Here is an 18,435-nt window from a genome sequence, read left to right as displayed (position 1 = left end):
GACTACAGGAGATAGTGGGGGAGTGGACACCTCCCCATCCACATTGGTGATGCTGAGGTTGAAAGGGTCAGCAGCTTTAAGTTCCTCGGTGTGCACATCACTGAGGACCTTTCCTGGACACTGCACATGGACACAATAACAAAGAAGGCCCACCAGCGGCTCTTTTTCCTGAGAAGACTGAGAAAGTTTGGCATGAATGCCAGCATCCTCACAAACTTCTACAGATGCACCATCGAGAGCCTGCTGACGGGCTGCATTACAGTCTGGTACGGGAACTGTTCTGCCCACAGCCACAAATCACTACAGAGTGGTGAAGATGGCACAGCACATCACTGGCAACTGTCTCCCGGCCATTCAGGACATTTTCTACCGGCGGTCCCTGCGGAAGGCACGCAGCATCATCAAGGGCCACAGCCACCCAGCACGCAGGCTGTTCTCCTTGTTACCGTCAGGCAGACGATACAGGAGTATGGCTGCGCATACCACCAGACTTAAGAATAGTTTCTACCATCAGGCCATCAGGCTTCTGAACTCGTAACACATTTCAAATCATATATGTTGATTATTTTTAATATTGTCTTTTTACCTATTTTTAATATTGTGTTTTTACCTTACTAATGTCATCTTTTTAATCTTATTTATCCTTGGAATATTACTGCTGAGGTGACCCGTTGACTTGTCAAATACATTTCATTGTACTGTTGACCCTGTTTCAACCTACATATGACAAATAAAATGTATTATTATTATTATCTTTTATTTATTCAGAACTTTGTAATGCAAGCAACATTGCAAGGTCAATGCATATTGCCATCTGTGTTTAGAGTCACACAGCACGGAAATAGGCCCTTCGGCCCAACTTACCCATGTCAACCAAGGTGCCCCAATGAGCGTTTGACCCATATCACTCCAAACCTTTCCTATCCATGTACCTGTCCAAATGCCTTTTAAATGTTGTTATTGTTTCTCCTTCAACTCCATTTTTTATTTCTCAGCTCCACCCATGTAGTCTCATTGGACGAACCATCGGTATTGTCTTCTCTGACCACTGCCATGATATCTTCCCTCGTTAATCAATAAAGCAACACCCCCCCTCCTATTTTGCCCCCACTTCCCACGTATATCTCTCCTGTAGCATCTGTACCGTGGAACATTTAGCTGCCAATCCTGTACGTCTCTTAACCAGGTTTCTGTAATGGCTGCAATGTTCCAGTCGCACATATCCATCCACTCCCTGACTTCATCTGCTTTACCCGTCAGGCTTCTCGCTTCCTCACTCCCTGCCATGCTCCTGCCTATTCTGTCCACTGAACTTTCTTTCCTCACGCTCCATACTGACTATCCGCCTCTCACCTGCCTCGATCCTGCATTGGATCCGGCCCCCGCTGCCAATCCACCCACCGGTGTACCACTAGCGAACCTGCCTCCCTGGATAATGACTACGACTTACTCCTAGACTTTGGTTAGAATGCATTTGGAGTATTGTGTGCAGTTCTGATCACTCCATTACAGGAAGGATATGGAGGCTTTAGAAATGGTGCATAGGAGGTCTCCCAGATTGATGCCTGGATTAAAAGATATTAGCTACAGGGAGAGGTTGGACGGACTTGGATTGTTTTCTCTTGCACGACAGAGGTTGTGGGGAGACCTGATGGAAGCATTAAAAATTATGAGAGGCATAGGTAGGGTAGACGGTCAGAATATTTTGGCAAAATCAAATATTAGCTTTCAGTGAGAGTGGCAAAGTTTAAAGGAGATGTACTGGGCAGGTTTTGTTACACAGAGGGTAGTGAGTGACTGGAATGTGCTGCTGGGGGGTTGTGGTTGAAGCAGAACCTCGTTCCTGGTTTTTATCCCCCTGATTGTGTTCATATTACAAATTTACTTTATTCTGTGGAAAATATGCTATTTGAGATATTATAACATAATTGGGATTCAAAATTATATGATTTGCCCATCATAGAGCCAGTGACTTGAAAACTATCTGGTGCTATGCCTCGAAATAACAGCCACTGATTCTGCTCTGTGTGAGTAGTGCCTCATTTGTATCATACCCAAATATAGGGATTCAGGTCATGTGTTTGATGGTGATCTGCGTAATTGTTAGCCCACTTTTGACAGTTGGATAACTTAAGTTCTAATGTTTGTCTATTAGTGAAATAAGTTTGTTATATTGGCTTGATTATTGTGGAAATTTAATCCGTTTTTATAATTTTTTCTTGTGGTACAGATGGAAATTATACTGTGGATGGTTCTGTGATAAGTGAGCCAACAGAAATAGAATATCTTAAGAAGGTACTCTATGAATACATGATGGGAAAGGAAACTAAGGTAAAATGCATAATGATAAATTGTGATAGAGTAACAGAGTCATAGAAACGTACAGCATGGAAACATGCCATTTTGGCCTGCCCCATGCCGAACATTGGGCACCCATTGGCATTGATGCCTTCTTCCAGCACCTGTTCATAGGTCTGAGCAATTCAGGTGTTCCTCTAGACACTTCTTAAATGCTGTCAGCGACTCTGTTTCAACCACTCTCAGGCAGTGTGTTCCGTATACTTACCACTCTCTGAGTGGAGAAGGTGCCCCTTTCATTCTCTCTCAAGTCTTTCCCCTCCCCCCCCCCCAGCCGAAATCTGTTAAAACAAAATTTAATCTACCTCTGATGCAGGGAACTGTTTCCTGCAGTCTACCCTATCTACAAGTAGAACAAACCCAGCTACATCACTCTCTCCTCATAACAATTGCTGCATCTGGGTGAATCTCCTATGCACCATCTCCAGCGTAATCTCATCCTTCCTATGGCATGGTGACCAGAATGAACACACTACTTTAGTTAAGGTGTAATCAGGATTTTATGAAGTGGAGCCAATATCCCATAAATCTTCCAAACCACATTGTCTACCAGTGTATCATCTTCAGGGTTGTATGGACTTGTACTCCAAGCTCCCTCTGTTCCACAATACTTCCTGAAGTCCTGCCATTCATGGTGCATGTTCTCATTAGTACCCCTTAATGCATCATCTATTTGTCTGGCTTAAAGTACATCAGCCATTGTTTTAGTCCATTTCACCAATATTTGTCTCTCTGCAGCTTAACATTAACTTCTACATTATCATCATCTCTGCCAATCCTTGTATCATCTGCAAACTTTCCGATCATGACTCTCGCATCCACACCCACATGCAAATGCCTCAGAACCAAGCCGTATAGGACAGGCATAGGCATCCATTTGCAAAAACAACCCTCTTCCATCACCCTCTATATACGATTGCAAGCTATTTTTAGATCCAGTTTGCCATCTTGGTCTGTATCCATGAGGCCAACCCAGTCTTCCATGTAGGACCTTGTCAAAGGCATTACCGAAATCCATGTAATCCACATCTACTACCTAGTCCTCATCAATGCACTTTGTTACCTCTTCAAATAATTCAGTCAAATTGATCAGATAGGATCTATCTTTGACAAAACCATATTGGCTTTCTCTGATTAGCCTTTCCAGGTGATCATTAATCCTGTTCCTCAGAATATTTTTCCGTAATCTTCCTTACCACTGATGCTTGGCTCACAGATCCGTATTTACCAGCCTTTTCCCTGGTGCTTTTCTTGAAAACAAGGATTGCGTTTGCTTTCCTTCTTTCATCTTAACAACGCACATTGTTAGAATTCAGTGCCATCTGAAACAGTTGGAATGAAATAAAAGTTGTTCAAGGGTGTTTTATTATCATATGCCCTGAAATGGAACAATTAAATTTTTACTTGCAGCAGCACAACAGATATGTATACATAGTACTCTGTGAAAACTATAATGAACAACAACAAAAAGTTCAGTAGATATAAAAAAACAAACTGACAAATAAAAAAACAATAATAGTAAAAAAAAGTCCCCAAGCCTATGTAGTTCACAGTGGTATTCTTGTTAAAGCTATTTATTTTAAAATTATTTCTTTTAACTATTATATATTCTGTTGACTGTTTGGTGTCGATATATGATTTGTAGTCTACAACTTGTACATCTGAAAATTGCAGTGTAATTCATATTTTTTTGTCGGGAGAAATAGATCTTTGGAATTAATTTTTTAATGTATATATATTTCAGACTTTGGCAAAAGTAATAACCACTGTGCTGAAGTTTCCAGCAGATCAGACACAGAAGATATTAGAACGGGAAGAATCTCGATCCACGGTGAGTTTATAATTAATTAATTTATAATTCAACTCAGCCAATTCGGTAATGAACTGCATTGTTACAAGTGAGAGCGCAGTCTTTTTGGAATATAACATTTAACTCAATTAAATTTCAGATCTCTTTTACCTGACTCTGAATGAAATACAGCAATAACCAAAATGAAAGTCAAATCCTTTGATATCAAACTTGTCCTTCAGCATCAAGGAAAAAAAGGAATAAAAACTTTACACTTCACGAATCACAGAAGCCTTTTTTGTCCATATACTTTGACTTGGTCTTCCTTGGATGTATATCTTGAAATTAAAAGAGAAAATACCGACCAAATCCTGGCACTGCATCAGTGATCATGACCTGAAGAGCTTTTTTAATCATCTACTTGAATACAAATTGATTTGGTGGTGTTTGAAAGATGGGAGAGATGCTATATGTAGGGGCAACTTTGCTCAAATCCAATCTAATTCAGGAAGAGTATGAGCTGGAACAAATTATTTTGAATTAAAAGAGATTGGGCTGATCAACAGAGCAATCCTTGTCATTTATTCTTCACTTACTGAGGAGTAAGCCTTTGACAATCCCAAATCTTTTGGCCTTGCGTTCTTTAGCTGTGCACTATTTTAACTGAAATGTGTAAACTAAAAAAAGATCCTACTAAAGAATGATCATATATTTGCAGTGACTATATTTTATTTCAGAAGAATGTTTTTAAGAACTAACGTGGCTGTTCTTTCCATTGGTCCAATTTTGCAACTTAAGCTACATTGTTTTGGAAGTATTTGAAAACATTTAGGAATCCATTTCTGGTGCAACCAAGCAGTTAATTCAGGACTTTTCAGTTGCCAATTATAATCTTATATGTGCCAATCATGCTTACATTTACCAAGTTCTGTATTTCCCTCCTCCATCCTGTCTGTATTTATCTTTCTTTCCTGCTTTAAGATGCTGCTCAAAACCTACTCTTCATAAGCTTTAAAGAGACAAGGGTACAGTTTGGGAACAAATTATTGTTTTATAATCTCAATTTATTATCTCAAGTAATAGATTTCTTAACTAGTCCTTTCTTTGTTGACGTGTATTAGAAAGGAGAAGGGTTCCGACCGGAAACATCCTGTCCATAACCTCCATAGATGCTGCCTGACTTCCTGAGTTACTCTAGCACTTTTTGTTCTATCTTGTTAGAAATAATTTCTGATGTATTGTGAGCAATCAGCTTGAATAGATAAGTCAGCATTAATGTGTTACGTTATATTAACTGATCATGATTAAGCATTGAAAGATTCCAGTCTGTGACCATTTGCCATTATTTGGTTGGCTCCTGCAACTGACCCAGTCTAAAGTAGGGTACTGATCCAAAGCGTCCCCTGATGATGCTGCCTGACCCGCTGAGTTTACTTCTGCATTTTGTGTTTGGTTTGCCAACTTGCCCCTCAGGAAAGGTTGGAAACGAGAGTGCAAGGGAGCTAGAGAGAGAGAGAGAAGAGGGGAAGAGGGGATCTGGTGAGTGATGAGGAGAGGAGTGATGAGGGGGAGTGGAGTGGGGGAGAGGGACAGTGATGGGGGCAGAGTGCCAGGGGCAGCAGGACAGGTGGGGGGAGAGTGTGCTCCTTCGCTCTCTCTCTCTCTCTCTCTCTCTCTCTCTCTCTCTTCTCTCTCTCTCTCTCTCTCTCTCTCTCTCTCTCTCTCTCTCTCTCCTCTCTCTCTCTCTCTCTCTCTCTCTCTCTCCTCTCTCTCTCTCTCTCTCTCTCTCTCTCTCTCTCTCTCCTCTCTCTCTCTCTCCTCTCTCCCTCCCTCCCTCCCTCCCTCTCTCTCTCTCTCTCTCTCTCTCTCTCTCTCTCTCTCTCTCTCTCTCTCTCTCTCTCGGAGAGGATGAGAGAAGCAAGCAGAAGAGGAAGGAAAAGGAAGGAATGAATAAAGAAGAGAGAGAGAGGAAGGGAGACAAAGTGGGATGCCTCCCTGCTAATTCTGTTCACCTTGTCACAGGGTAGAGGAAGGCTGAGCAACTGGGACAAACCCGAGACCATCAGCACCACCAAGTGGTCAAGACTGAACTGCCGAGAAGTATTAGCCAGCCAATGCCTCAACCTTTCCCTACAGCTCATGACCTCAAATCCTGGAACCATTCTTGTAAATCTTCCTCTGCACACTTTCCAGCTTAGCAACATCATTCCGATAACAGGGTGACCAAAAAACTGAACACAATACTCCAAATGTGGCCTCACCAATGTCTTGTTCAACTGCAGCATAATCTCCCAACTAGACTCAATACTCTGATTGATGAAGGCCATTGTGACAAAAGCCTTCCTGACCACCCTATCCACCTGTGACGCCATTTTCAAGGAAATACGTTCCTGAACTCCTCGATCCTTCTGATCTACAATATTCCCCATAGCCCTGCCATTCACTGAGTAGGTCCTGCTATGGTTTGAATTCCCAAAATGCAATACCTAGTACTTATCTGTATTAAACTCCATTAATCATTCCCAGCCCATCTGCCAAACCTATCAAGATCCTGCTGCATTTGATAACCATGTACGCTATCTACAGTGTCACCCATTTAAATGTCAGCTGCAAACATGCTAATCATGCCTAGTACTGCAATCCAAATCGTTGACATCAACCCCAAACAGCAAGGTGCCCAGCACTGATCCCTGAGGCACAGCACTAGTCACAGGCCTCCTGTCTGAGAAACATCCTTTCATCATCAACCTCTGCTTCCTTCTATGATGCCAATTCTCTGTCCAGTCAGCTAGCTCGCCCTAGATCCCTTCTGCACCCTTTCCAACTCAATGACATCCTTCTTGTAACTGGCCACCGAGAACTGCACACAGCATTCCAAGTATAGTCTCACCAATGACTTGTACAGCTGCAGCATGATGTCCAAACTGTAAAACTCAACCAAGATAGATAACAGTTTTGTAAATCAACATCTGAATCAATCACAGGTTAACTATGAAAAGCATATTGAGGAAAATCAATTTTAACAATTTTAAAGATATTTTAAACAATATCTTTATCAAGATAGACACAAAATACTGGAGTAACTCAGCGGGTCTGGCAGCATCTCTGGAGAAATCAGACCCATCTGATGAAGGGTCTTGACCTAAAACGTAACCTTGTCCTTTTTTTCAGAGATGCTGTCCGACTCGCTGAGTTACTTCAGCATTTTGTGTCTAACTTCGGTGTTAACCAGCATTTGCAGTTCGTTCTTACACTCTTTATCAAGATTGTGTGGAAGATGACGATTTTAAATTATATGGAGGCTGAATCAGAGTGTCCAATTCTAGTCACCATGATCTTCAAATGTTTGTTGGGAGAAGAGGAAATGTATCAGAATAGTTCCAGCAATGCGAGTTGTTAGGTTGGAGAAGTAAAAAGTATTAGTTGTCATTGGAGCTAAGGAGGGGAGACTTGATACTCTCAACCTGATATATCAACTATCCTCAGGAGATCCATTGAGTTCCTCCAGCTACTCTCCTTTTTTGTCTTAATAGTGCTCCAGATTTGCATAAGGTAGGCAAGGTTGATCCCCTTCACTGATGACCAAAAAAAACCAACAGATTGTAAGGTTTTGAATAAAAAGTACAGTAGGATGTGAGGAAGGATTATTTTAAGCAGTGACCACTTCACTATTAGAGTGGTGGAGGCAGAGATAATCAATGCTTTTACACTTCAGGAAAATAAACCTTCACGGTTAAGAGGTGAGAGCAGTAGAAGGGATCTGACACTATACAGAGAGCTGATGTGAACTGGATGAGCCAATCAGCCACCTCCTATGCCATTGTAACTGGATCGACAGTGTCAAATGGGCAAACAATTGATCTTTTCACTAGCGGAAAACATACTGAAATATATAGTGTTAAACAGCAAAATTGATTAATTCTTTGTAAAAACATGTAGAGGCAAAATAAGGAGGAAAGGAAAGAAAGTATGGCAATAGAGGTCAAACACAAATTAAGAATATTTTTAACATTTCTGACAATTAAAATCTTAAATATTAAAATTGCATATAATTGTTTATTTATAATGCTGGCTGCTTTAGGCTGCAATAAAGAATCACACATTTATATTTGAAAGGATAAAGCACTAACCATTTCTGTTTAGACTTTAGACTGTACTTGTTGATATACAGCGCAGAAACAGGCACTTCGGCCCACCGAACCCAAGCCAATCAGCGATCACCCTTTACACCAACACCATCCTACACACTAGGGCCAATTTTATAACTTACCAAAGCAAATTAACATCGGGACAATCTACAAATTCCGTATTGACAACCATCGGACCTGGGTCTCTGGCACTTTAAGACAGCAACTCTGCCACTGTGCCGCCCTGAATCGGTTAATTTGATTGATTGAAAGATATAATGTGCAAATAGGCCCTCCGGTTCATCAAATCCACATTGACCATCAATCGCACTTGTTATATTTTATCCCACTTTTGCATCCACTTCCTACATGCTAGGGGCAATTTACGGAGGCAACTAACCTAAAAACATTCGCGCCTTTCAGATGGAAAAAAAAAACAGACCCTGGTGAAGTAGAATTGCCACCTTAGACCCGGGTTCAATCCTGTCTTTCTGGGTGCTGTCTGTATGGAGTTTGTACGTTCTCCCTCTGACCGTGCGGGTTTTCTCCGATGCTCCGATTTCCTCCCACACTCCAAAGACATGCCAGTTTGTAGGTTAATTGGTTCTGTTAAAATCTCCACACAAACAACATCCAAGGTTAGGAACGAACCCAGGTCTTTGGCGCTGTGAGGCAGAAAATCTACGAGCTGCACCATTGTGCCGCCTTTAAATAATACATATTCTTATCTTTCCTGATGTGCAATATCTTTTACTGACGTGATTCAGTGTAGTGAAGGAACAAGATAAATTGTATAGCAACTTCTGTTTTTCTATGTTAATTATATTGTGACAAGATACCAGGAATTGCGGTCCCTTTTTACTCTTTTATAGAGGTCAATACTGAGAGTTGTATTTTACCATTTTACACAGGAATTCAAATTTAGCATTAATTGTCAATCGTAGTCATAATCGTAATGCATTAGCCAAGTATGTTTTGCAACATACGAGGAATTTGGTTTGCCATACAGTTATACCAAAAAAAGCAACAAGACACACAACTACATAAAAATTTGACATAAACATCCACCACAGCGGCTCCTCCACATTCCCCACTATGATGGAAGGCAATAAAGTCTTATCTTCTTTCCTCCTTTCCTCCCGTAGTCAGGGGAGTCGAACCATCTGCAGCGGGCGATCGAGCTCCCATGTTGGGGCTAAGCTCCTTTATCGGGACGGTCGAATCTCCTGCGGCTTGGAGTTCCCGAAATTGGTCCCTAACCAGGGACCACGAGCTTCACGGTGTTCAAGTCCGCAGCTCCTGGCAAAGGGATCGCCCGCTCCGAGATGGTAAAGTCCGCAGGCTCCGCGGTTTTGGAGCTCTAGTAGTCCCAAACAAGAGGCTGCCAACTCCACGATGTTAGGCCTAAGTGCAGGCGGAGATACGACACGGAAAACGTTGCATCTCCGTCGAGGAAAGAGATTAATAAAAGTTTCCACCACCCCCCACAAATACAAAACTTAAGATAAGCTCAAACATACATTTTACAACAAACTAAAAACACAAAGAATGAAAAAGACGAAGACAGACCGTTGGCAAGGGAGCCATCATGCGGCACCCCCTGGTGTTAAATCATCTTAATGCCAGTGGATCTTGTTTCCGAATGGCAGAGCTTTTCCAGATGGCATTATTTTCTCTCTTCCTCTTATCATCATCCCATACCTTCCTGCATTTTACAGTTCAGATGTTGGTTTACAATTGTTAGTGCAATTCAACTAAGGCTTGGCCTTATTGCCTGCATTTGTTTTCAAGCTTTGAGTGTTCCTTGCTTAACTTGTAAAATCCAATATGCTAATTTCCCCGGCTCTGTAGTATTCTTCGCCTCACACTGGCATCTTCTGAGAGTTGGCTGTTGGTGCATTCATTTAACACGTTGGTGAGTGAGATCTTTTTTGTCAGCTTTATAACATATGTCTATTCTACTAACAAACTAACACTGAGATTTCTTTTAGCTTCTTTCGCAAACATTGTCATTGCCTAGCAGTCAAGTCAAGTCAAGTCAAGTCAAATTTATTTGTGTCATACACATACACGATGTGCAGTGAAATGAAAGTGGCAATGCCTGCGGGTTGTGCACAAAAAAGAATTACAGTTACAGCATATAAATAAGTTAATAAGTTACTATTAGTGTCGACAAAAATTTAGTTTCTGGGGTTATAAAAGTTGACAGTCCTGATGGCCTGTGGGAAGAAGCTCCGTCTCATCCTCTCCGTTTTCGCAGCGTGACAGCGGAGGCGTTTGCCTGATCGTAGCATCTGGAACAGTCCGTTACTGGGGTGGCAGGGGTCCCTCATGATCTTGCTTGCTCTGGATCTGCACCTCCTGATGTATAGGTCCTGCAGGGGGACGAGTGTAGTTCACATGGTGCGTTCTGCCGAACGCATTACTCTCTGCAGGGCCATCCTGTCCTGGGCAGAGCTGTTCCCAAACCAGACTGTAATGTTGCCGGACAGGATGCTCTCTACAGCCCCAGAGTAGAAGCAATGAAGGATCCTCAGAGACACTCTGAATTTCCTCAGTTGTCTAGGGTGGTAAAGGCGCTGCTTAGCCTTACCCACCAGTGCGGCAATGTGCGTTGCCCACGTCAGATCCTCTTTGATGCGGACTCCCAAGTATTTAAAACTGCTCACCCTATCCACAATAGACCCATTTATCTCCAGTGGCGTGTACGTCCTTGGATGTTTAGCCCTTCTGAAGTCCACAATCAGCTCCTTTGTTTTAGTGACATTCAAGAGGAGGCTATTGTCCTGACACCAGAGTGCCAGATCAGCCACCTCCCCCCGGTAGGCCTTCTCATCGTTGTTGGAGATCCGGCCCACCACCACAGTGTCATCAGCAAACTTGATGATGGAGTTTGAGCTGAACCTGACCCCACAGTCATGTGTGTACAGGGAGGACAGTAGGGGGCTAAGGACGCAGCCCTGGGGGGATCCTATGTTCAGGGTGAGGGAGCTAGATGTGTGTTCCCCCATCCTGACCACTTGGGGCCTGGCAGTGAGAAAGTCCAGGACCCAGGCACACAGAGGGGTGCTAAGCCCCAGTTCCAGCAGCTTCTCAACCAGTCTGCTGGGGACTATTGTGTTGAATGCTGAACTAAAGTCAATGAACAGCATCCTCACATAGCCCCCCCTGGCTGTCCAGATGTTAATATAGAAAAACTTGGAAACAGAGTGTTCGGCTATTGAGTGTATTCCTTCAACCATTCCAAAGTTTATCATTCTGTGGATTATACTTCTGAAGGAGAAGACAAGCAAGTGGGAACCAAATAACATTACCAGACAGACGGACTATTTTTTAAAAATCAATTACAATTTACTACTTGATCACATTCTAAATTACGTCTTTGGCATAATTCTGAGGTTACAATGATTCGATTTTAGTTTATGGGTCATTTTGTCTTTATCAGGCATGTGAATTTTCCGCCTCTCCGTGGATTTCAGCATTTTAAAAAATCCATTTCCCGTGCTTTTTGCATGATTTCCGCGTTTTTACTTTGCCAAAATCGCGTTTACCAACGGAGAAATCGGATCGGAAAAAAAAGAAAATAAACTATGTATAGACTTGTAATGAACACTAGGGTTCCGCTAGAGGTCGCTAGGGGTTCCGTGAGAAATCTCTCGCTCCCTGGAAATCTTCCCGAAGATGTGGCACCTAGGCTGGGCAAGCAACCAATCTCGACCTCATCGGGACTTCCATGGCCAATTTGTCAATTCGGTCGCTAGGGGTTCCACAAGAAATCCCCCTGCCCTAGAAGTCTCTCCGAAAATGTGGCATCTAGGCTGGGTAAGGAAGCCAATCTCGACCTCATCGGGCCATCCTCGACCGTTCGGTGGGTTGAATTTGCAACCTGCGGCCGGAGCTCTGGAACTCCAGCCCAGCTGGAGCCAGCAAATCTATCCCCTTAGCCGACTTCCTTGGCCGGCTCGATAAACCAGCGAAGCTCTGGAACCAAGAGTGCCAGAAAATCAGTGATGGAACTATAATGAGTAAATATTAAATTTAAGTGCAAGATTATATAACTAAATCAATTAAGATGGGGTTAAATAAATCAGCAGAAAAACCAATTACCACCTTTTTGGGCTGATTATCAATTAATGTGCAAATTTACTTAAATGTTATTAGTATACAGTGACGTATTCACATTATTTAGTAATGTCCGTTTTTACTTTGAAATGCACTAAAAGAGGCTTGAAACTAGTAATTTTGTGTGTAAATGTTCCAATTTTTTGACCTCGGTGCTTTTCCTCTTTTTTTTTACCTCGCTCACATGCCTGCTTTATGGTGAAGAATTTTATATAGACAATATTACTGCATTTAAAACTTTTCACGTGCACATAGATTTGCAAATGTTTAGGAAGGAACTGCAGCCGCTAGTTGAAACCGAAGATAGACATCTCTCGAGAAAAGGAGGTGACGTTTCGGGTCGAAACCCATCTGAAGAAGGGTCTCGATCCGAAACCTCACCTATTTTCTCCGGAGATTCTGTCTGACCTGCTAAGTTATTCCAGCTTTTTGTGTCTATTTTAAATTTGCACAATGTTATCTATCATAACAACAGATTCTTGATTAAGTGGGCCAATATGCAAGTAATGGCAAGTGGATTTTAATTCAGATAAAAGGCGAGGTGTTGCATTTTGGTAGGGAAAACTAGGGAAGATCTTGTAGAATCCTGGGGAATGTTATGGAACATAGAGATCCATGGGTGCAGGGACATAATGAAGGTGGCATCACGGGCAAGCATGCCTTCATTGGAGTATTGATTGTAGGCTTTGGGCCATTTTGTTACAGCAGCAAACAGCATTGGAAAGACCACATTTGGAGTAGTGTGTATGGTTCTGGTCACCCTGCTATAGGAAGGATATCATGAAACAGGCAAGGCTGCAAAAAAGATTTACAAAGATGTTATTGGGTCTGGAGTGTTGTAGTAATAAAGAGAGACTGAGTCTTTTTTCCCCTGGAGAATAGGAAACTGACAGTAACATTATAGAAGGATTTTAAACCGTGATGCCTACAGAAGGTGAACAACCTTAGTCTATGGGCCAGCCTCTCACGAGGAACCTTGTCAAATACTTTACTTAAGTCCATGTAGACACCATCCACTTCCCTATCCCAATCAATCCGTAAGTTCGTCAAAAAACTCAATCAAATTTGTAAGGTAGGACTTCCCTGCAAAAGCCTTGTTGACTTTCCCTAATGTCTACCTTTTTCCACATCCTATCCTCAAAGAATCTTCTCCTGTAATTTCCCTACCACTGATGCAAAGCTCGCTGGCAATAAATTCCCTGGTTTGTCCCTTTTGCCTTTCTTAAACAAAAGAAAAACATTGGCTCTTTTCTGGTAGTTTGGGACCATCCCTATTGCTTAAGAGGATGCAGAGATCTCAATCAAGGCCCGAACAATCTCCCTCAGAATCCTGGGATAGATTCCATCAGGCTCTAGGGATTTAGCCACCTTAATGTTTGTCAAGAGACCCAACACCATTCCCTCCTTAATAGTGACATAGTAATATATTTATGTTCATCTTGATAGTTTGTAGAGGCAGGTATAATTATAATGTTTCAAATACATTTTGATATGTACATAGATAAAAAAGGATGAGAGGGATGCAGGCAAATGAGATGAGTTAGAGGCTGAAGGGCCCATTTCTGTGCTGTACAACTCAAATGAATTTAATTTCTAAATAATAGTAAATTGCACCAGGACAGAATGGGCTGTCCAAATGGGCAAATGCAGAGGTTTAATGCCGAGAAATGTGCCATGATGTATTTTGATAGGAAGAATGAGAGGCAGTATTGAATATAAAATACTTCTGGATAGAAAATTGGTTGGCGGACAGGAAGCAGAGTAGGAATAAACGGGTCCTTTTCGGAATGGCAGGCAGTGACTAGTGGGGTACCGCAAGGCTCAGTGCTGGGACCCCAGTTATTTACAGTGTATATTAATGATTTAGACAAGGGAATTGAATGCAACATCTCTAAGTTTGCGGATGACACGAAGCTGGGTGGCAGTGTTAGCTGCGAGGAGGATGCTTGGAGGCTGCAGAGTGACTTGGATCGATTAGGCGAGTGGGCAAATGCATGACAGATGCAATATAATGTGGATAAATGTGAGGTTATCCACTTTGGCGGCAAGAACAGGAAAGCAGAGTATTACCTGAATGGTGACCGATTGGGAGAAGGGGAGATGCAACGTGACCTGGGTGTCATGGTGCACCAGTCATTGAAAGCAAGCATGCAGGTGCAGCAGGCAGTGAAGAAAGCGAATGGTATGTTGGCATTCATAGCAAGAGGATTTGAGTTTAGGAGCAGGGAGGTTCTGCTGCAGTTGTACAGGGCCTTGGTGAGACCGCACCTGGAGTACTGTGTGCAGTTTTGGTCTCCTAACCTGAGGAAAGACGTTCTTGCCTTAGAGGGAGTACAGAGAAGGTTCACCAGATTGATCCCTGGGATGGCGGGACTTACATATGAGGAAAGACTAGATAGACTGGGCTTGTACTCGCTGGAATTTAGAAGACTGAGGGGGGATCTTATAGAAACATATAAAATTCTTAAGGGGTTGGAGAGGCTAGATGCGGGAAGATTGTTCCCGATGTTGGGGGAGTCCAGAACCAGGGGTCACAGCTTAAGGATAAGGGGGAAGTCTTTTAGGACCGAGATGAGAAAACATTTCTTCACACAGAGAGTGGTGAGTCTGTGGAATTCTCTGCCACAGAAGGTAGTTGAGGCCAGTTCATTGGCTATATTTAAGAGGAAGTTAGATGTGGCCCTTTTTGCTAAAGGGATCAGGGGGTATGGAGAGAAGGCAGGTACAGGCTACTGAGCTGAATGATCAGCCATGATCATATTGAATGGCGGTGCAGGTTCGAAGGGCCGAATGGCCTACTCCTGCACCTATTTTCTATGTTTCTATGTTTCTATGTGACGGAGGAAGCAGAGGGACCTGGGGATATGGATGTCCACAAGCCATTGAAAGTACCAGGCCGGGTTGAGGAAGCATTTAATAATGGGTTTGTCAATAGAGGCATGGAGTATCATATCAGGAAAACATGTTGAACCTTTATAAAAGACTGGTCAGGCCTCAACTGGAGTATTGAGTTCATTTCTGGTTGCCTTGTAATATAGAGTTATAGAGTGATACAGCATGGAGACTGGCCCTTCAGCCCAACTTCCCATGCCGACAAGATGTCCCATCTACACTAGTCCCACCTGCCCGCATTTGGCACATATCCATCTGGGGTAATTAGTTTTTAAAAAGTTGCGTCCAACAGTTTTGTTCAGTTTATTAGTTTCGTTTAGAGATACAGCGGGAAACAGTCCCTTCAGCCCATTGGGTCTGCGCCAACCAATGATCACCCGTACCCTATCCTGCACGCTAGAGGCAATTTTGCAGAAGTCAATTAACCCACGAACCTGCACATCCATGGAATGTGGGAGGAAACCAGACCACCCGGAGAAAGCCCAGACAAACATACAAACTCCACACAAACAGATCCCTTAGTCAGGATCGTACTGAGGTCTCCAGCACAGTGAGGCAGTAACTCCACCACTAGGCCACTGTGCCGCCGAATGTCAAGATCCTACTCTACATCTCCAACCCCCACCAGGAAGGTCTTAAAGCCCTCTGTTTCTTCCTCGACTGCAGAACCAACCAATTTCCGTCTATTAATACTTTCCTCCGCCTAGCAGAGCTGCTCCTTACCCTCAATAACTTCTCCGTTGACTCCTCCCACTTCCTCCAAATCCAAGGCGTAGCTATGGGCACTCGCATGGGCCCCAGCTATGCCTGCCTCTTTGTTAGGTACGTGGAATAATCACTGCACACTGTCCTATCCCCGAACTCTACCTCCTGCACCCATGCAGAACTCATTGACTTCATCAACTTCACGACTAATTTCCATCCTGCACTCAAATTCACTTGGACCATCTCCGACATCTCTCTACCATTTCTGGATCTCACCGTCTCTATCACAGGAGGCAGACTATTGACCGACATCTACTACAAACCTACTGACTCCCATAGCTATCTAGACTATACCTCTTCCCACCCTGCTTCCTGTAAAGACTCTATCCCCTACTCCCAATTCTTCCGTCTGCGCCGCATCTGTACCTAGGATGAGGTTTTCCATACTAGATCATTGGAGATGCCTCATTCTTGAGGAAATGGGGGTTCCCCTCTTCCATTATAGATGAGGCTCTCACTCGGGTCTCCTCGTTATCCTGCAGCTCCGCTCTTGCTACCCCTCCCTCCATTCGCAATAAGGACAGAATCCCCCCTGTCCTCACCTTCCACCACATCAGCCGTCGCGTACAGCATATAATCCTCCAACACTTTTGCCACTTCTGGCCACATCTTCCCATCTCCACCCCTTTCTGCTTTCCGCAGAGACCGTTCCCTCCGCAACTCCCTGGTCAACTCGTCCTTTCCCACCCAAACCACCCCCTCCCCAGGTACTTTCCCCTGCAACCGCAGGAGATGTGGGGCTACAGAGAAGTGGCCAATGTCAGGAATTTGAGAGTTGGGTAGGGTCACTGTAGGCCATCCTTGCTGCAACCATTCCATTAATATGACTATAAGGCAGAATATATGCAAGGCAGGATGGAAATGGCTAGTCCATCCCCAAGGATCTGTAAACATGGAATGTAAAGGCACTTGAAACAATGGAAAATCTGGCTGAAAGTGAAAAACAAGTTCATATGACTTGGGTAGACACAAAATGCTGGAGTAACTCAGCGGGACAGGCAGTATCTCAGGAGAGAAGGAATGGGTGACGTTTCGGGTCGAAACCCTTCTTCAGACTGATGAAATTCATATGACTTAAATAGCTAATCTATCTCTGTTAATTGTTCAAACTTTTAATAATATAATACTGCTCCCTTCCATCAAGGTACTGTTAATATTTTGTATTTGGTTAATACATCTGCTGTAAAATTCAGTTGTTTTTTTAATCAGAAATGTACAGAAATGACAAATGTATTTGTGTATGCTCCTCCAATAAAGAATCTACAGTTACTGTAAATTTGCTCCACAATGGCATTAGAACTGATTCTTGATCACATGACACTGAAAATGAACTACTGAAATCCATTGTGATTATCGTTCTACCACCTCCCTGTCAATGCGAATCAATCAAGTGATCAGAAAATTGTGCTATTACATTGTAATTTAATTGTCTTAAGGTTACAATTTATATAGCTGAAGCATGAATTGTGTTTTCATGAATCTTCCTTGTTTTTTTTTTGTGCCCGGCTTTTTGTTGATCATTAGTTATCAAAGGAGAAAATAATTTGCAATTCTAACTACTTGTGTGAAATATGAAAATGTAACAGGGAAATATTTATAGTACACTTAAATAATTCCATGTTTTCCCTTCCAGACCTCTTGGCTACGCTAACTAAGGACGTTACCGCAGGTGATGTGGAGCTGTTCAGCGATCATGCTGCTGGGAAGTTATTTATCTGGTTGCACAGGGGAGGGGAAGGGAAATATGGTACTGTTATCAAGATAATATTTCTATGGCCTTTTACTGTGATTTGTGCAAAACCTAAAATATAAGATAGCTCACTAATCTTATTTTGATTTGAATTCAAGGGTTTTTGTTAAATGGCACTAGGATAAATTGTGCAATAAATTTCTAATGGGAGTTAAGCCGTTCATGGACTCTGTTGATGTTTGACTGGGATGCTTTCTGTATAGCTTGATTTATTTTTGCAAGATCTTATTCATGGAGCTTCAGCCTTTGAAGGTACTGAATAGCTGTCTGTAGTTTGTTTACTATAACTTTTGTACTTGTATTTTGAAAAGACACTACTGTAAATTGTAAATACATGATTATTATCTAAGTTAAGGAAGAGGGTAACTTGTAATAAACATTTGGAGAAGTAAAATAAAGTTTTATTTACTGTATTACTTTCACTGTTGGACTGTTCATTTGTTTGTAATTGTTGAGAGAAATATTTTTCCAAAATCAGTTTACAAATTATTTCCGAACCATGTTGTTACCATTATCTCTTTGTCACAGCTCTGTTTTGTAAAATTCTTTTCTATTTTCTTTTCCATGGGATTTTCCTTTATCTAAGATACTAAGGAAAATCCCATGTTTACTCCAGGAAGCTGCCCATGGCC

At 42.4% G+C, this 18,435-nt stretch overlaps 1 protein-coding gene across 10 annotated transcripts in view; it reads left to right on the top strand.

Moving 5' to 3' along the window:
• Nucleotides 1-18,186, top strand: part of golga4 (golgin A4) — a 115,915-nt gene extending 97,729 nt beyond the window's left edge. For 4 of the 10 annotated variants that reach the window (XM_078397901.1, XM_078397895.1, XM_078397894.1 and 1 more), the window contains 2 exons: nucleotides 4,103-4,189; nucleotides 17,687-18,186. In XM_078397901.1, the coding sequence (XP_078254027.1) occupies nucleotides 4,103-4,189; nucleotides 17,687-17,865 (266 nt within the window). In that variant the 3' untranslated portion in view covers nucleotides 17,866-18,186. Of the gene's footprint in view, nucleotides 1-2,230; nucleotides 2,332-4,102; nucleotides 4,190-4,307; nucleotides 4,788-10,125; nucleotides 10,190-17,686 lie in introns of those variants that run through there. The other 6 variants (XM_078397900.1, XM_078397896.1, XM_078397897.1 and 3 more) reach the window with 5 other exon arrangements.
• The last annotated feature ends 249 nt before the right edge of the window (nucleotides 18,187-18,435 follow it).

Source organism: Rhinoraja longicauda, chromosome 4 (genome assembly GCF_053455715.1).
Source record: "Rhinoraja longicauda isolate Sanriku21f chromosome 4, sRhiLon1.1, whole genome shotgun sequence".
Taxonomy (NCBI): Eukaryota; Metazoa; Chordata; class Chondrichthyes; order Rajiformes; family Arhynchobatidae; genus Rhinoraja; species Rhinoraja longicauda.
This window is presented reverse-complemented; position numbering and strand designations above follow the sequence as displayed.